The sequence below is a fragment of the Haplochromis burtoni genome, unplaced genomic scaffold (assembly GCF_018398535.1).
Source record: "Haplochromis burtoni strain Fernald_Lab_line unplaced genomic scaffold, NCSU_Asbu1 Contig_18, whole genome shotgun sequence".
NCBI lineage: Eukaryota > Metazoa > Chordata > Actinopteri > Cichliformes > Cichlidae > Haplochromis > Haplochromis burtoni.
In genome coordinates this window covers 2,439,144-2,458,316 of record NW_024582379.1, presented here as the reverse complement: position 1 = coordinate 2,458,316, position 19,173 = coordinate 2,439,144, and the positions used below count along the sequence as shown (strand labels likewise).

The window sequence follows — 19,173 nt, the reverse complement described above, 5'->3', positions numbered from 1 at the left end:
GGAGACGAGTTCTACACAGAAATATAAAGGGATCCACTTTGGCAACATGACAGGGAGGAGATCTGAGGAGAAGGTGGATGTGGGACCAGCTCCAGGACAATATGACCCCGAACTGTGAGTATCACATCATTGCTAGAAACAGTCCCATGGACAGCTAATTAACAATCCAGGCATGTAACTTGAAGTTACATGCCTGGTTTTCTGTAAGTTTTCTCTAGGAACTCCTTAAGTTTGCAGTACCTATGGAGAGCCTTGCCAAACAACCATGTAGCATCATGTGCAGTTCTGAAATATTGATATTTAAATTGATTTGATGGCTAACCACATTTATTTTCACAAATTCACATCTTGAAGCAAGGAGCTGAGAGGGTGGTTAGATAAGACTCTACCCTGCATGGGATCTCAGATGTTCACTGCTCTTGAACTCTTACCAAGATGTGCGCTGAATAGAGAGGCTGCTCTTCCAAAGTGAAATATTACTTTGATCCTATAGCTGGAGCATTACAGTTGACATTTTTCAAATACCATTTCTATTGATGGCCACAGAGGATGGCGCTTACTAAGCACTTCTACATGGGTGGGCACACACTCAGCTCAGCTATTCATAAAGGAATTGACTTAGAAGAAAAAGAAGAAGCCCTTATTTGTCACGTTTCCTTTGCAGCACAGTGTAATTCTTTTGACTGTGCATCACCGTTGTTAGACAGCTGGTGTCAGCGATGATATGGTACATCTTTATCAGAAAGGGTTAGCAGCCTTGCTAAAGGGTTCAGCAGGTTAATTTTAGTGGTGGCTGGGGCTGAAACTCTGACCTTCTGATCAAACAGAACCCAAACCATTCGAGCATCATTGTCCCTTGGCAGCAGAAGTAATAAAAAGGAAGGTGGTTTACTGGTGCAGGTAGACATTAAAACATCCACACAGCCATGTCTGTGGCACACATGTGACTACTGGAAATGTTTAAAAATAACAGTATATTCAGTCTTTGCTCCTGTTACAGTTATTACAGGCATTTCATCCTTATGAGCTCCTTTACTCTGGATTATAACTTTCCACTCTTCTTCCCTGCTTCCCACTTTCTTTGCTTTGCTGTTCTCTTTCTATTTATTTTTCCACTCCACATTTGTCTTTGCCACTCAGTCAGTATATTTTTTCCCCAATTCTCATTTTTTCTGTTCTATTTTGTATGCTTTTGAACACCTCCCCCTTTGTATATATTATACTTGTTTGCCTATGTTTTCTATTTTGAAAGACATTGTCATTGCCTCTTTTTCCTGTAGGGTCCCAGAAACACAGTACGAGAATGTGAACCTTCAAAAGGATCAGAGAGGTAGAGTTGAGCTTGCCATCCCTCGCTACCATGAACTTGTGTCCATGCAGGCAGAAAAGAAGGTGGGTTGGCATGACTTTGTATCCCTTTGATTCCATATATAAAGGTTTAAATCAATGATAAAAAAAAAAGCTTTAGAGGGCATGAATCAAGGTTAAACTCTGAGCTCACAATCTGTATGGAAAAGGCTGATGCAGCCAAGGTGGCATTGATCACTACAGTAAATACAAGCCATATAATTTTTCCAATAAATGCATTAAAATGCTCACAAACACTGCCAACACAGTCAAGAGGTCTAGTTCAATGACTGGAATCAGCTGAGGTGACACCTAGCAAACACACAACTCCCTCTGGTTGGCACCCATATGTCACATAGAGTGCTGATGCACATGATCTTGATTACTTTTATTTCTTAGTTCAGTTTAAACCTGTTTGTTATTAAAAAAGAAAGTGGGAATAAAGAGAAAAATTAGCCATAGAATCCAAAACAGTTTTTGCATCAAGCAAGTAAAGTTTTAAACTGAGCATCTGGGGATTGACTTGACTTTGGAGCCAACTTTAAGTGACAGGAGATTCACATTCTAAGTAACCCAAATGATTATCCTAAAGAGTGGCCATTCTGGTCACAAGTGCTAATTAAAATGTCAGCAAAATCCAGCACCTTCCAGTGCTATCACGCTGTTAGCCTAGTGGTGAACGCAGTAGCAGACATCAAGCAGACACAGAACGTTTACTGAGTCACGTCTCTATTTACTTGATTAACGTCAGTGCGATATTCACTCTCCTTTCATCTTTGTTTTTGGTCTACAGGTCTTTTGTAAAGACATCAGCTAAACTGACTCTTTAGCTGATGACTACTCCACTATGTTCACGAACTGGTCCCTCAGTCTTTTAGTTTTTGAACATGTATCTGTCAGTTAGTTTATAGGATCATTTTGGCTAAGAGAAGTTTCTTGTTGCTGCCAAAAAATGACTGATCAAAGTAAAGCTGAAAAATAAAGCTGTGGCTTGTGAAAACAGTGGGCAAAACACTAACACACAAATGCTCTACAGAGCTGACAGCAACTAACTTATGCAGTATCATGAACAAGTATTTCTCCCCTTCCACATCCAGTTCCACTTACATGTTACCTGGCCCTGTGTGAAAAAGTAATTGCCCCTTAACCTAATAACTGGTTGTGCCACCTTTGCTAGCAAGAACTGCAGTCAAGCATTTGCAGCAACTGACAGTGATTTATTTCTCATCACTTTTGGAGGGCATGTTTAAGGTCATGCCAAATCATCTCAAATTTGAATTTAAGTCCAGACTTTTTTTTTTTTTTTTTGGTTTATTGTCCAGCTGCATCTATCTATCTCAAGTGCTCTTGAGCTTCAAGGTAGAAACTGATGACTGGACATTCGATTTCAGGATTTTCTTGTAGAGAGCAGAACAGCTCCATCAACTATGGCAAGTCGTCCTGAAGCAGCAAAGCAGTCCTAGACCATGATGCAACCACCATCATGTTTGTCTGTTGGTACGATGTTCTTTTTGTGAAATGTTGCATTAGTTTTACACCAGATTTAACAGGACTCAGAACTTTCAGAGAGTTTGGCTTTTGTCTCATCAGTCCACAGAATATTTTCCCAATAGTGTCTGCAATCATCAGGATGTTTTTTGGCAAATGTGAGACGAAGCTTTGTGTTGTTTTTGGTCAGCAGTGGTTTTCTCCTTGGTTTAAAGTTTTCTCCATTTGTAGTTAGTTTTTCACATGGGGTGAGGTAGGTTTTTCACAGCACTGTAGTTATTTGAGCTATTGCTGTATGAATTATTAGCCAACATAGTACAATACAGCACAAGAATAATGTTGAATTATGCTTTTGTAAAACAAAGACTTGAATGTGTCCATTCAATTATTAAATAATCTTGCTCAGTTATGCTCAATAATAGACATTGAAGTCACTGGCTTAATTTTATTTGTGTTACTTATATATTTTATGATATTTTCTCATATTTGTTTCAGTAGTCTTACTCTAAAATCAGAAAAAATAACAAGACAGCAGAACCTGCTATTTTTAAGGCACTAACCAACCTTGGAACTAAAAAGACTGAGGAAAAACAAGCTTGAGCACACAAAGTGAGCTGTGCTACAAGCTGAGGCAGGAAACTTACTAACAGCACTGTCACACTATGTGTTTTTTTTTTCTTCCTGAGAATGCTGCATGCTGACCACAAATAAATCTAATCACACTTAATTATAAAAATGATCTCTGTGTTATGGTCCTTTTGTAAGTACCATTTAATGTAAAGCCATCATAATCACATTATGATTGAAAAATGAGCACTGCCTCTGACCCCGCCTAATGAGTCCTCTAACCTTCTGTTTGAGCATGTCATGTTATTATTTAATTACACTAAAATACAATGTATATGGTAGTACCTTTCAACAACAGGCCTTTGATTAACAGGTAACTAACGTGTGATTTTTACATGGAGAACCGGGTAAATATGTTGGATTCCTAATGGATTTTTCTAAGCTGAAAGACAGTTCACTAGTTCATCTCATAGGGGGCAGTAAAACATAAGCTTTTACTACAGACGAATATATTGGAAGTGGATGAGTAGAGGGTAGTTATTCACCTGCATATGAACTTGACTGTGCTGGCAGAGTAATGCTCTGTGATGCCTTATTTTACCGATCGGTGGGTTAGAGAGGGCGAGGTGAAGGCTGGATTTCATGAAAAAAGGTAAATGCACCGTTTAGTTTTTTTTGTTGTCATTTATGCTTTTCCCATTACTTGTTTTCCTTTTGTCTCTCACAGCCTCTTATTGCTGTTTTACTTCTCTTCACTTTTCTTTATCTATATTTAACCGTTAAACAGTTTGTTTAAACACGTACCTTCAATTTACCTGAAATTTCTCACTGACTTTACTGTCTGTGTATTTTTTGTGTGTTCTATATGCTGTATTTGGACCCCCAACCATGTTGGTTGCACCTCCATCCGTCATCATTAGTATCTCACATGTCAATCCATATGTACTCCCACACATACATACACTGACCAGATGGGTCATTTCCCACAGTGGGGACACTCAGGACAAACACCTTTACTTCCTGGAGAGCAGCAGACAGTCTGCCTCTAATGGCTCGGGGCTGCTGGTGTCCTATAGACTTTAAGAGTCTGTGTGCAGGATTTACCCATTAAATAGACATTCTGACATAGCTAGGGCAATATCTGAGCAAACCACTTTAAGATACCATTACAGTGTGCATCCCTGCAAACACAAGAAAAACAGATAAAGTTGTACCCGTGCAGTGTCTGATATAACCCTGGATATACAAATTAGACTGTCAGTTCACCTTTAAAATGCTGTGAATATCATGTTAATGTTATCACGGGTGGTGATATTATGTTTGCAGCATGTGATATATTTAGAAACAGGGAAGCAGCACAGCTCCCAGGGGGGAAGAAGGAAGAATTCTTGGCAGGAAGTTTAACTTACAGGATTACCTACCTCTAAAACTGTAAATTGAGCCTATTGGGCATGCAATATATTCATTTAAAGGCGTTTTAATTATAATATGTGTGTTGGGACAGAAAGGCATTGTTATCTTTGTAAAAAAAATTAAGAATGTCTATATACTGTATGGTTTGATTTAAAACTGTATCAACAAAGACACTACACAAAAGCTTAAAGTTCTGTTTAATTCAATTTTATGTAAATACAGCCAAATCACAACCATGGTCTCCTCAAAGTACTTTATGCTGTAAGGCAAAGACCCTAAAATAATAGAGAAGTTGTAAAAAGTTGGCGTGGCTGTAGAGCAGGTCATCTACTAATCGGAAGGTTGATGGTTTTATCCCTGGCTACTCCAGACAGCATGGCAGATATCTTTGGGCAACCCTTGAGCTGCTCTCTGATGCATCCATCGGAGTGTGAAAGTTAGACAGAAAGCATTTAAGCTTAGGGGGGGAAAAGTGCTTGTATGAATGGGAGAATGAGGTCTGTTATATAAAGTGCTTTGAGTGCTCATGTAGAATACAGTTTTTCTTGAACACTTGGCAATAACTTGCATGCAGAAACCTTTACACAGAGTTCCTTTCTCTCAAGTTACACATGTATTTTACTGGATTTGATTTTAACCAGCCAGCTTTGAAGACTCTTTTTGAGCACATATGCAAATGTATTTGCATATGCAATGATGAAATAAAAGCATTGTAAATCTCTTCAGAAAGTCTTTGCAAACCAAATTCTTATGAATGACAAAACAGGCACATATCTTCTTATCATTATTAAATGTGGAAAAAATGTTATAGGTATGTGCTGCAAATCAGTAAAACAGGTTTCCTAAGAAAATGGTGGCAGTCTTACTGTACGTGAAGCACACCGTGGCAACTTTGATTAAGAGGAAAGGAAATAAGAGGGCAATATAGTCATTGTTCATTAATAGACTCTGAGCTGTACTATGGCATGGGGAATGTCCAGAGGTTCACTGAGCTTCCCCCTCACAGTGCTAACAATGGCCAAAGAATTCTGTGATGTTTTACTGCAGAACTAGTTAAACCACCTGCAGCAGAGAAACCTTGTTGTTTTCCAACCGACAGAAAAATGCCCAGCTCCGTATCAGGCAGCGTGGAAATGTGCGTAGGTGTGATTGTAAGAAAGTGTCCAGGTTTTCTTAGCCTCTCACTGTCAGCCTCTCTGTGAGTGCTGTTTGCTGCTTTGCCAGATGCAATGATTGCTGCCTCAAAATTACGTAGTCTTCTTAAGTTGGCGTATGACATGACTATTACAGCTCGGTCACACAAAAGCACAAACACTGTGCACACTTAATGCTGATTGTTTTTTCTGCTCTGTTTCTTTACATAAATGACTTAATTGGAGAGCAGAGAAAGAAAAGGGCTTTTTCCTGTATGTATTCACAAGTTACTCATCATTAGCTGCATTTTTTTTCTCTGCTCTTTTTCCGTTCGATCTTCTTAATATTTCAGCCTCATCTCCTTGCCAGTGAGTGCTCATCATTCATAAGAGATACAGGAAAGCGCAATCTCAGAAACTCTGTCCTTGCATCCTATCCTCTGTTTCTTTCACTTCCTCAGCTTTTCTCCTGTTTTTCTTATTGACACAGCTACACGAAAGGTGATATTAGCAAATCATTTAAATGCATCCCGATAAATTTCACCTTTGATGTACTGTAAATTTCACTTTCTGTTTCCCAACAGGGAGTTCCTGGTCCAGGCCAGTATCACATCAGAAGTCAGTTTGAGAAACCTGTTGAGCCTGGTGGCCTGCCGAAATTCTCTTGTACCTTCCTCTCAAAAACTGAGGTACAGTCCAGACAGGTCTGTGGTAACCCATGTTGGTTTCAGGATAATATGGTATATTTCAGTTTAATGTATTGGTTTTCGTGTTGCTGTTGCATTGATTTTATGTGAGTTCATTTATTTGTATCTTACTGGGCAGTATTGCAATAACTTTGTAATCCCTCAGTCTTGTCTTAGTGTTTCTTTAGTGTTCTCCTCCTGTCTTCTTACACTCACCTTTATGTTCTGCCCTTAGGATCTTCCATGTTAGGTCTGCCATGGTTCCATGTTTGTTTGTTTTCATGCTCTGTGTCTCCTGCTCTCTCTCTATCTTATCCCAGTTATGTCTTGGGGTTTTGTCTCCCTTACCTGTTCCCATGTTCTTCTTGTGTTTCGTCCTTGTCTTCCTGCCTTTTGTGTTCTCTCGTGTTTGTTTATCCCTGTCCTAGTGTCAAGCTTGTGTGTCCTTGTCTGAGTCTTGCTGTGCATGCTACTTCCTGTTTTATTTTGTCAGTCCCTCATCTGATGTGCATGGTTTTTAGTTTTGCTTCCATTGTCTCGTTATGTGCAAATTTCTTCCTGCTGTGTTCCCATGTATTTCCACTTCTCTGATCATCCCACATTGTGTATATTGTCTCTGCTTTCCTTGGTCCTTTGTGAGAGCATCTGTTTACCTCCCATGTGTTTCTATGTTCCAAGGCTTCCAGGTTTCTAGTGTTTAATTTCCCAGTTTAGCTTTCTAGTTTAGTAATTTGTTTGGTTTTCTCATGTTTGTATTAGTTTTTGTCTATCAGCCTAAATAAACGGCTTGCCTTCACTTAGCTCCTGTGTCCATGCAACTGCATTTGGGTCCTCTCCTCTGGTCTGCACGATCTGACAGATTTAGATTAAATGCAAGAATGCTTCTATAATTTCTCTACTTTTAATTTTATGTAAAAATAAATCATTATTATTAACATCTATTAATTAAACCTCTGTTTGTATCAGAGTTATAACCCCCATTAGCTACTGTACTACAGTTAGGTATTTATGTAGTAGTTAGCTGTCTCCTAGCAACTGCAGCAAGTGTCTAGTTGACATGATATTGATTGTAAGATAGAATATGAATAAAGGGGTTGGTGACACACCTTTATATTTTATCATTTTCAAAGAGGAACTGTTACGGTCATTTTGCAAATCCATAAATTTATTCTTAGACTCCAAATCTTTATCTATTTTATACTGCGCCATAGTACAACCTCTTAGTTCATCCACTGTCTGAGACAACTCCCTCCTAATCTGAATTCTTTTCATGTAGTCAGTCCCATTATAAGCTATATATAGCACTAGACAGTACTACACCAGGTACAGTCCTAAAGTGTTTCTTCTTTTCTCAAACCAGTGGTCTCATAGCTCTGAGTCTGATGACAGGCTGAAATATATGATGGCTTGGACATAATCTACAGGAATCAAATATATTCAATTTACTGTACAATATCTCAAAGGAGATTGCTTTTTAATATGAAATACTTTCAGATCAGTTACAGATCCACAACACTGAGCCCTTCTTGGCTTGTTTAATTGATGTGCTGGGATGGGAGGGATTCTTCAGATAGGGGTGAAGATGAGTTTATTAAGAGGCTCAGAGGAGCGAAGATGAAGGACGTGAAAATGTGTAGTTTCACGTTTCAAGAATAGCTGTCTTCTCCTCCTCCGTGGCACTGGCCCACAGATCTAGTCCTGTGAAATTCTCAGACTGATTTCATTATCGCTCTGACACACGTGATAGTGCATGTTCTCACACATAATTACGAATTCAGATTGTGTGTATATTAGGTGCAGTCAGATTCAGATTCAAGTTGCTGCTGATATGCAAGCACAGTTGGGATATACACACACATGCATAAACACATTCCAAAAACTACCTTTATTAGATCTAAAACGTAAAAGTTTTACTGGTGAAAACGGCCAATGCTAGATTCTTGGATGTATTTTATGCATGTGTGTGCATGCATGGGTGTGTGTGTGTGTCACAGTTTGCTATGACCTAATTTCCTCGACCACATGCTGTGTTGGTGCATCGACCCTGTGATGTCGTCACTGACACCCACCAAGAAGCGTGTGTGTGCGTGCATGTGTCACAAGTCATCTTCAGTGAAGTACTGAGAGCGACAGTTTTCTTAGATCTTCGTCTCACTGTGAGTCCGGTTCCATCTGACACTGTTATCCTGTGGAGGGATGGAAAGGAAACGAGGAAAGGAGGGAGGGGTGAAAGAAGCAAGAGAGGCAAGGATAAAAGAGGAACAGTTGGAATCTTCCAGTTCTCATCTCTCCTCCCTTTGACTTCCCAATTTTCCAATATCAAAGCATCAATCTGACACATTGTGAAAACATGGATTTTATTTGGTCTCACTCTTCCAGTCGTCCAGTCCCTTTATTTATTTACTCGTTGTCTGATCGCTTGTAAGACCTTTCTGTGTGCTATACTTAATGCGTTTCTGTATTTGTCCCCATGTTTTTGTTTGGTTGTTTTTTTTCTGCTTCTCCCCATACCCTCATTTTTTGAATTTGATGGTAAATAATCACTAAGATGTGAAAATGAAAAGTTTTGGGACTCTGTACACAACAAACCAAAAGGTAGATGAAGAAAATATGTAAATTAAATTCATCCACCATCCTCTTCAAGGTCGTCTCTGCATACATACCTCTGGACGACTTCCCGTGATCCAACGTTTATGATAAGTATAATCAGTGGTTATGACACAGACAGCAAACAGCAGTCTTCAGCGAAGGAGTTCACAATCTTTAAGCCCTAAAGTGTCTCATGAGATCAGGAATGCAGACAGGAGATTGCCTGTCATTTTTCGACATTTATGAGGCTTTGCTCCATGAATTCATGTGAATTCAGATGTGTGACAACCTTGAAGGGTAGAACAGCTAAATTTAAATCAGGTGCCTTTTATTGGTTGAGCCACAAAACTTTTTGATCGCTCCTCATATAATCCACACATTTTAATAAAAATCACGGTCTGTGGATTGCGTGATTTTATTTATTTTTTATTTATAGATGATAATGCTTGAATAAGCATAGAGCCGTGAAGCTCTCACAAAATCCTAAAAGGAGCTTAGAAATGTTTCTGCAGCTGATGCTGTGCAGAGACAACCTGAGAACATAAAAAATGAATTTCATGTATGCGTCAGTATAGAGTGTTTAAGAAGACATCGCGTTTGTCATCTGATATTTGAATACAAATGGAAAATGGTAGCTAAGCTATGAAGACAACATTATCTAGCAGATGCTATTGTTTGTGATCTAGATGTGATTTAGTACAAACCGTGATGTTCCTTACTCCCTTAGTGTTGATGTGGCCTAGAAACAAAGCCTTGAGTTTAATGTGCAGCACACTGATAGTATTTAAAGTTGTGGTCAGAAATTTACATACACTCATCATGGGCATGTATATCATGGTAATTTCTGCCTTTTAATGATTTCTTTTGAACTGTTGTTTTTCCTGTGTAATTGTACAGTATACATCTTTATTTATCTTACTCTGGCTGGATATTTGACCTCTCTTCTTGGTACAGTATTCTTAGGATTGAAAGACTTACCTTTACCCCATCAAACATTACTCTTGTCAGTGAGGCCAAATAGCTCAATCTGTCTCATCTGACGATAAAACCTTCCTCCATTTGGCTCGTCCACGTGTGCAGTTGCAGCTTTCAGCTGAGGTTTTGATTTTCCTTTCTTTCTTCGTTGGCACCATCTTGGTCCACGGCAATCAAAAACTCACTTCACTGTGAACAGTGACACTGTTAATGACCAGTTAATGACCAACTTGAGCCTTATTGGTTTCTGAAATCTGCACCAATTTCTTTTTGTCTGTGGGTGACACACCTTGGGTCTTCTTCCAGACCCAAGGTGTGTCACCACTACAAATGGTGACACATTCGAACAACTTCTACTTACATATAGTTGTTAGGACTAATGATCGTAGTTAAATCTACAGTCTGCTTCTTAGATCTTCACTGATTTCCATTAACTTTTCCATTGCACTGAGTATTGGTCAGTCCAAGAGTGCTGTAGAACAAATCCTTTTTATGCTGTCAAAGACAAACTACCATTTGTAGTCAATCATGCTCAAAAAGAGAAGTTAATAAGCCTCGGGCTTGTCAAGGTAAAATACAGCATCACCCAATTCTTGTTCTTTAACCTCCTAAGACCCGAACTTTTCCACGGCATGCATTTTTAATTTCACTTTTTGGGCTGATTGGGACCTGATCAATGTAAAAACAAAGAATTACCAGATATTTTTTTAACCTAATTTTTGTTTCTAAGAAAAATGAGAGACACATATAAGGACATTCATTTAAAATTTCGATACAACAGTAGCAGTATAATGTCCTCATAAGTGGATATCAGGCCCTTGTAGATTAAAATTGAGTATTTTGGTCTAAATAACCCAAAATGTGATGTCCACATATGTGGACGCCAGGTCCTAGGGGGTTAAACTCAAGAAAGAATGTCTTTAATGCTATACAATTATTTCTGTTCAAAGAACTCATTATCTCACTTTATTCATGTAAATTTGACTGTCTCTGCTGAGTGCTGAGTCAAGCTCTAGCCTATTAGCAATTTACACACTGGCAGCATGTGTGCTGAGTCTTTCTATTCTGAATTTGTGAAACAGCTCAGACTCAAAATAATCTCAGAATTTATCAGAAATTTTAGTTGTTCTCCTAGTTTTTGTCCTTTTTCTTCCGACCTACACAAACCCACATACACGTTACGTTCTTCAGACCTGACATTGAATGCTCAGTGGACTAACACACCATGTAAAAAAACACTCACGTCACCCACCCTGTGTATGCGTAGACATTTTGGCTAAGGTTATACATCTTGGCCTTTTTGTGCCACCATAGGATTCACTTTTTGTAGTCCACCTTCTTTCTGCTTAGTATAAACTGACATTAACAGTGTAACTTATAGCTGTTTGTTGCCAAATGGCACCAGTGAGAGCTCTTGTACTTGGGCTATAGTCTCACTTCTCTCCGTGTCTTCATTTTTCACTTTAACAGTCATTATAACATTCTGTCACTGAAATACTCAACAGTGCCAATGAACATTTTGGCTTTGAGTTTGAATTTCAAAAGAGTTGCTCTGGCATTTTTCATCATATGTGCTTAAAAATGGAACAACAGGAAGCAGAAAAAAAATCCAGCATCCATGTGAAGTGGTAACAAAGCTCAGCATGTCAGTTAAAGAGGGAAAATGTGCCTGTTAACAGGACTTTACTCAGAGCCAGTAAGCCAGAATCAGATTGACAGATGGTCACAAACCCCCGCTCTATAACTGCGTTTGAAAAAATAGTGTGGTTTGGCCCTGAGACAGCTCTTCTTGTCATTCTTGTTCTTCTCTTTTCAATCTCGAACCCAAAAAACTTCCCCACTGTGTCATTTTCAACTTTCACTCAGTTTTTTTCTTCCATCTAAACATATTTTCTTCCTTTATTTTCCCTTCACATTTTTTTACCTAAAAAAAAAAGCTCAATAATTCAGCTGTGCATTACTAACACAATTCATTACCCCACAACTAATTTTCCATAGGCTGCATCTTGTTTAAATGCAAACTGTAAATCAATAATTGGCATGCCTCCAAATACATTATATTTAAGACCATTCTGTAGTTGAACATCAGTCATTTGAGGAATTGGCTGTGGTTTGTGTGTGGGTAGGCATTGTTAATATAGCCTCGCTGCCATTTGAAGGTATCAGGTGATTTGTATTCCTCTGCTGAATGGTTCCGTTGTGAGTTAAACTGAAGCATAGTTCACCTTCAGTAATCTTGACTAAAAAGGCAACTTATCTGTTTTGGTTCTTTGGTTTCCTGTGTTGTTATAATAGACTATTAGAGAAACACCCTGGAAGTGAGGCTGCCATCAGCAAAATGTTCAAAGAACATTACATACCTGATTGTGTGAATCATTATCTTTGCATTGAAGATGCTGTTTCTCCATCTCATTTTCTATCCTGCCACTTAGTTCTCTCTGTATGCATTCTGCTCTCATTTTTTGTGTCATTGATTTCATTATCACTTTTGCTCTTTCTATTTTGCCTTTAGTGTTTTTTAGTTTTGTCAGAAGAGCTTTTCCACATGTAATTGGGATTTGAGATTTGAGGCAAAAAGGCAGGAAAGAACTATGGCTTTATGGATAGTGATTTGTGTTGTTGTCTGACTTTGTTACTGATTGAAATATCTCAATGAGTATTTGAATGAATTGTCATGAAATTTGTGTCCTTCTCGTGATGAAATGCAATAACTTTACTTTCATTTATTACTCTGCTTATGCTATTGATATGTCATCTGCCCCACCTGTGTTTTTTATGTTAACCCTTTAAAGCCTGAACTATTAAATAATTGCCAGAAATTTATTTTTTAAATGAAGTGTTTATTGAATCTTCTGACGTATTAAAAAATAATTATTAAATATTAATTTGTATATATGAGTTTTAATTTGTATCTTACAGTATTTGCTACATCTGGAATTTTTAAAAATGTATTGTTCAGTTTATTTAGGTTTTAAGGGGAGAAACTTAATCACGCTGATGACTTAGGTTTATTAAATGTGATACAGTAGTCGTTTAAACCAATCAAACTAGTGCTTGCAGATTAGCATCTCAAAGCCCTGCTGTGCTCCAACAAAATATCTACTGTATGTTAACCCCAGTTCAATCATTACACAATTTCCCCAACTCTCTTGATTTTTTTCAGCTGTGTATGTTTGCTCATACTTCTGCCAAAAAACGTCTTTATTAGGAACAAAGACTGTTGATATAAAAACAAACCCATATCACCATGGGAACTTCCTCCACCACTGCTTTTCATCCCAAATGACCTGGACAGAGATGAGGGCCCAGCTGACTCTGGTAAAGTAAAGCTTTGACTGATTGAAGCGGAGTCTGTGGATATTTGCAGCTGGATTTGTTACTGTGTTCCAGATGGACACTGAGGAGATGAAACTGTGTTGGTCTCTATTTGATCGATAGAAGAGGGCTGTTAAACATTCAATTGTGAAATTTCAGTGTGTGCCGGATACTTGACTTAAGACGCCTCACTTTGTGTTTCTTCCTTCACGTGTTCATCTGTGTCATTCTCTTTATTCTCTTTCCATTAGAGGTTTGGCCCTGTGAATGAAGTGTCGCCCCCTGTTGGTACATATAATGACCCGCGCTGTGCCCTGGAGCTGCTGAAGAGGACCTCAGGAATAAAGAAAAGTCCATTCGGTGTCACTGCACCTCGCTTCTCTTCTAACCACAGAAAAGGCACCACACCAGGTCAGTATATGTTTTTGTTGTGTGTGTGTATGTCTGTGTGTACTTGAATGCACAGGCAGTGATTTTCCTCTGACCGGTAGAATGTAGTTTAGCAGATATCTAGTAATCAATTGTTGCTCCAAACTGTGGGTTTCTTGCTTTGCACAGATTTTGAAACATAGATCTTTCTCTTAGTTAATAGCTGAGGCTTTTCAGTTAATATTCATACCATGTCAAACATGACTTGCACTTGATTGCTGCCTTTTAATGTTAGAGGACAGTATTTATTAGCCTTTGATGCTTTTTTAAACAAGCCATGTTCTCTGAAAGATCAGAGTTTAACCTGACATGGCCATTATACTCAATTTAACAAGTAATAATTAAGAATAAGTACTACTTTGCAGCTTGTGTTAACATTTTGAAAAGAAATGAAAGTGACGTGACTTGTGTGTCTGTGTGTGTGTGTGTGTGTGTGTGTGTGTGTGTGTGTGTGTGTGTGTGTGTGAGAGAGCACGCTGTGTTGTCCCATGAGTGAACCCTTATTTATAGAGGTATGATTAATTTCTGATGTCTGCTTGCATTAAGCCTTTGAAATACAACACAAGGAATAATAAAACTAGTGCCTCGTCTATTTCGGCATTGCTACCTATATTACTTTGAACAGCAGTCATTTATGTAAAAACAACCCTTAGACTTTACGAGCACACCAACATTAAATCTATTTCTGTATTTTCTTTTCCAAACATCTCTCTGCAGTCTGTGGAGCAGAACTGACAGATGTGATGCATCACATGATTGATTTTAAGAAGCTGCCTTAATTTTTTATGGTTCTGATGATTCACTTTATACAGATAGTTTAGTTATATTTTATTGCTTTTTTTAAAAGTTTTTGGCAAAGTCTTAGTTTTATTTTAGCTTGAGGAGAATATGCTAATGTTTTTCACTTGTGCTACCTTGAATATTTGAATATTGCTGCATTTTGTCATGTGTGTCTGTTAACAAATTCTGCATAACAAATATGTATTTTCTTAGGTTAAAGTGCAAAGGACCATTTGTTCGTTCTTCAGTTTTTTTTTGAAGTACATCTGTAAACACAACATATTGCAGAGGAGACAGATGTTAGAAAAGCAGTAAAATGCCTCCGTATGAAAGTTATTGTAGCACAGGTGTAGCACAGATGTCACTTCCCAGTCAGCACAACATGAATGCTACACACCCTGCCAAATGTGCCACTAAGCCAAAGTTACACCTCTGCAACATGTGTCTAATAGCTGTGCCTGAATGGCAAGATTTGCATCATCGTAGTTGTTTCAGATAAAACTAACAAGTGCTGGTTTTGAGGGAAAGTAGAACAACAACCAATTACGATGTAGTCCTGGACTGCTTTATTTAAGGTCAGGTGTGTAAAAATGCACAGTGAACACCTCTGTCTGTCCAGGTCCAGGTTCCTACAATGTCTTTGAGCATGGCTTAGCCCGGGAAAGTTTTAAAAAGGCGTTTTTTTCTCAAACCAAGACGGGAGGCTTTGGCTCTTCTTCTCAACGCAGCTCCCTTTTCTACAAAAAGGAATCTGTCGAGACCCCGAGTCCAGCACAGTATGAGGTAGGACAGATTAGTAGTAAGTCATGAAGTTTTCACAGTGTTATTCATCACATCATTTAGAGATTAGTCCCAGATTCGTCAATATGTTTGTCAATATTTTTTGATTTAAAAAAATCTCCTAAAAAGTTTAAGCTTGATTAGAGTCTTGCATATACGTTGCATTTTCATATTGTCACGTGTATGGGCACATTAATGTCATTGTCATATGTTTTGCATATAGAAGGAAAAGAAGACAGAGGAGAGCTACAAACAGCAGCACACAGCGGCTTTTAAATCGGTCACAGAGCGTCTGGCTTCACCACTGCTGGCTAAAGTAAGTTTCTTTTTCTGTCCTCTTTCTCTGAGTTTGTCTCCCAGTTTCTCCCACAGTTGTTGTTGTTGGACAATTTTCCATCCAGAGATCAAGTTTATGTTGCAAATCTTCTCAAACCTACTTAACAGAAGAGCCGAAATGAAGTAAAACAGTAGAGCGTGCCAAGGTTTTAGTTTCATAAATGGGCCATCACAGCAGTCCATTTTCTCAGATTGTCTTCTTTTCTTTTCCTTTTTCCTCCTAATGCTCATTTAAGCTGAAGAAAACAGGTCACATCTGTGATAATTATTTTCTTGCTCCTGTCCTCTGTGATGTCACTTTTCCTGTGAACATCCTCCTTTTGCTCTCTTCCGCTTTGCTTAATACAAAATCTGTCATATATTTACATACCAAACTCTTTCCACTTCTCAGTGTTACTTTGATTATTTTTCAAAGCAGTTATTTATTTTATTTATGATCAAACTGTTTTGTGTGTGACTCAAAATTAGAACAAGAGGAAGCTATGTTTTTAGGCTTAATTGTATGATTCAATATTAAATACTTTGATGTTATTGTCTTCAAACTGTTGTTTTTCTAGATGCCATTATAAGGATATTATTCTTGAATTTAAAGATTTCTACAGCAACTGGTTATCTTAAAGTGTTTAATAATTCATCTCAACCCCAGAAATTTTGGTGTTTATGTTAACTTTTGCTTTCTTACTCTGCGGGTCCCGAGTTAAACCTTTCTCAGCTTTAAGGCAAGCGATTAGAGCAGCTATGAATAAAACGCAGCACACTGTTAAGTGATATACCCTAACATACATTAGAGTTACCTAGGCAACTGGAGGCTGGAATCTAGGCTAGCAACAAACCACCAGCGACAGAGCAGTATGCGATCAGAAAACCTACTTGTTATTGGAAGGTGCTGGTAGGGCAACTTGAAAAAGTGTGGTCCAAATTGGAAACAGATTTTGGCTTTGTCTTCAAAGTGAAAGTTGCGTTACACTTTTCAGAGTTTTACTGCTGCTCACTGAGTAGTTCATGAGCATTTGCAGACAAGTTGAGATCCTCCATGCACAGAAGCATTGCAGGTAACTATGGGAACCTTCCAGACTCCAAAACAATCACAAGGAAGGTTTTGGTGTAGGTTTGTGTATCTCATTTTGAGCATTTTTCTCTAGTTTTTCTCTGGTTTGGAGGGGGCCATGGACTGACCTTTATGCACAGGTAGTGTGCATAAAGGTACTGTCATCAAACCCCAGCAATGTATATTCACCAACCAGTTGGCAAATATATACATTTTTCCCTGGTAACTGATGGGTATGAGAGGTCGCTGTCCGGTTTCTAGGTCTGTGTAACAGGGTGGCGTCATGATTTAATCTTTAATATCTTTAATTTTTCAGTGTCAAATGTTGGTTTATATTCTTTTGTTTTTAAAGTTGAGAGATCAGGACTTTTTTCATACTGGGTCCTCAGTGTGTAAATATTCACAGATGTGAAGTCCTGCAAGAGTGAATCAATTTACTGCTCAACACAAGATGATAACTACACAGCCAAAGGAAACTGCACACACACTGTAAATTGAAGGACTTATTTATTCCTGGGTGGTATATTTCATGCTTAAATCTAATATTACATTTGATAAAAAATTATAATAAATCCCACGTCTTTGCAGATTTTCATCTAAACAAACAGACAACTGGCAAAAAGTAACTGTTTCGAATGTGAAGCAGTATTTCTTTGCCCTGTATGAGACATGCCAATATTTACTTGCATATAAATAATGCAAATGTGAAATTGCTGGATGTGAGGGATTGAATTTTACTAACTCGAGCACTGAAAAATTGTGAACATGTGAATTTCTGCCTGAGCTACAGTGAATATTAAAGATGCAGAATTTGTACTTTCAAGTACCCTTCTGGGTACCAGCTGCTGTTTACTCTGATTAACTCTGAAGGTTAGAAGCGTTATCTTCATCTTGAGGCAAAGGTCCCCAGAGCTGATTTTAACACTGCAAACTGGTGCTCTCTACAAAGACAATGTTTAAAGGGTAATTTTGCACTTGGCATCGTGGGCAAAGATCTGTAGGTACATACTGTAACTCTAGCATCACTGGATTCAATTGATCTTGTGAGATTCATGTGCATCTCTCTCTGCAAATCACTCTCACAGGATGTTTCAAAGAAAAAATCAATTTCTGGCAAGTAATCTTGAACATGCCTTGACATGTCCACTTGAACTTGTTTGCACTTCTCAGCAACTCTAATTAAATTGGTGCGATATAAGCAGTGTTATTATTTATAGACACTCAACAAACTACACAATATGGGTACGTGTGTACATGCAGGCACTCAACAATTCTTTCTTATTTTAACTGCATGCTCCTTTATGACTTTTTTCTATTGTGTGTGTGTGTGTGCGCGACAGAGAGTGATGGCACAGTGATGTGACAGACTGACTGGCAGAGTGCGCAGCTTTTCCTCACAGTGTGAATGTGCCTGAATTTTTCAGTGTTTTTCAGGAGTGAGAATGAACTTATTTAGACTTCAAGATGCTGCTTTGTAATATTTCGGTTCAATCTGACTTCACACTCTGCTGTCGCAGATTTTTCATATTCGAAATCATGGCTGTGCACTTACTGTATGTACATCAAAGAAGCTGATTAAAAGCTTTCTGCCTATATACATATTCATTTTCTATGTTTGTGTGTGTATATAGGTGACAAATGAAATTCCTACTTTTTGTTGTCAGTTTTAATGTGCTGCATTATTGTGGTGTTTATTTATTATATCCCATTTGGTTACTATACTATATCAATAGTTAAAACTATAGGAAACTCAGACAGTTTAAGTCCCTTTGAAGTTAAATATTAAAAATAATGATAATGGTATTTCCCAAGTTAGATGACGTTGAAGTCCCAGTGGTTTTCCATCCCCTCTGCACAAACCAAAAATGCTTTACAGTCACTGGTCGTGACACATAACCTTAATGGGTTTTGTTCTTGATGTATGTTCAGAGAGGGATTTACACCGTGGACACCAGCTGGATGCCATTAACTACCTGTTAGGACATTAAACCAGCAGGACTCTGGGGACAAAGGAGCAGGGCTTAGGAACCGCGATATTGCATAAGTAGCTCAACTTTAGAAATTGACATGTGCGAGAAATGAAAATATTATCAAATGGGTCTCCATTTGCGACTTAGCATACTAATATCACACATCTGCAATCTCCAGTGAAAAAATTCTCTTGCTCTGCCATGTAGTGAGATCAGAGATCATTGTCATTTGGGCAAAAGATGTTAACTTAATTGTGTTTCATGGTGCTATGAGCTGCACAGCAGAAAAATAATGTCATAAAACTATCTGCGTAGTG

At 38.2% G+C, this 19,173-nt stretch overlaps 1 protein-coding gene across 2 annotated transcripts in view; it reads left to right on the top strand.

Annotated features, from left to right (window-relative positions):
* stpg2 (sperm-tail PG-rich repeat containing 2) overlaps positions 1-19,173 on the top strand; it is a 59,513-nt gene that overhangs the window by 6,944 nt on the left and 33,396 nt on the right. Inside the window, exons 5-10 of one of the 2 annotated variants that reach the window (XM_014331478.2) lie at positions 1-114; positions 1,281-1,392; positions 6,533-6,652; positions 13,765-13,924; positions 15,342-15,505; positions 15,726-15,818. In XM_014331478.2, the coding sequence (XP_014186964.1) occupies positions 1-114; positions 1,281-1,392; positions 6,533-6,652; positions 13,765-13,924; positions 15,342-15,505; positions 15,726-15,818 (763 nt within the window). The remainder of the gene's footprint in view (positions 115-1,280; positions 1,393-6,532; positions 6,653-13,764; positions 13,925-15,341; positions 15,506-15,725; positions 15,819-19,173) is intronic. The other variant, XM_014331485.2, reaches the window with a different exon arrangement.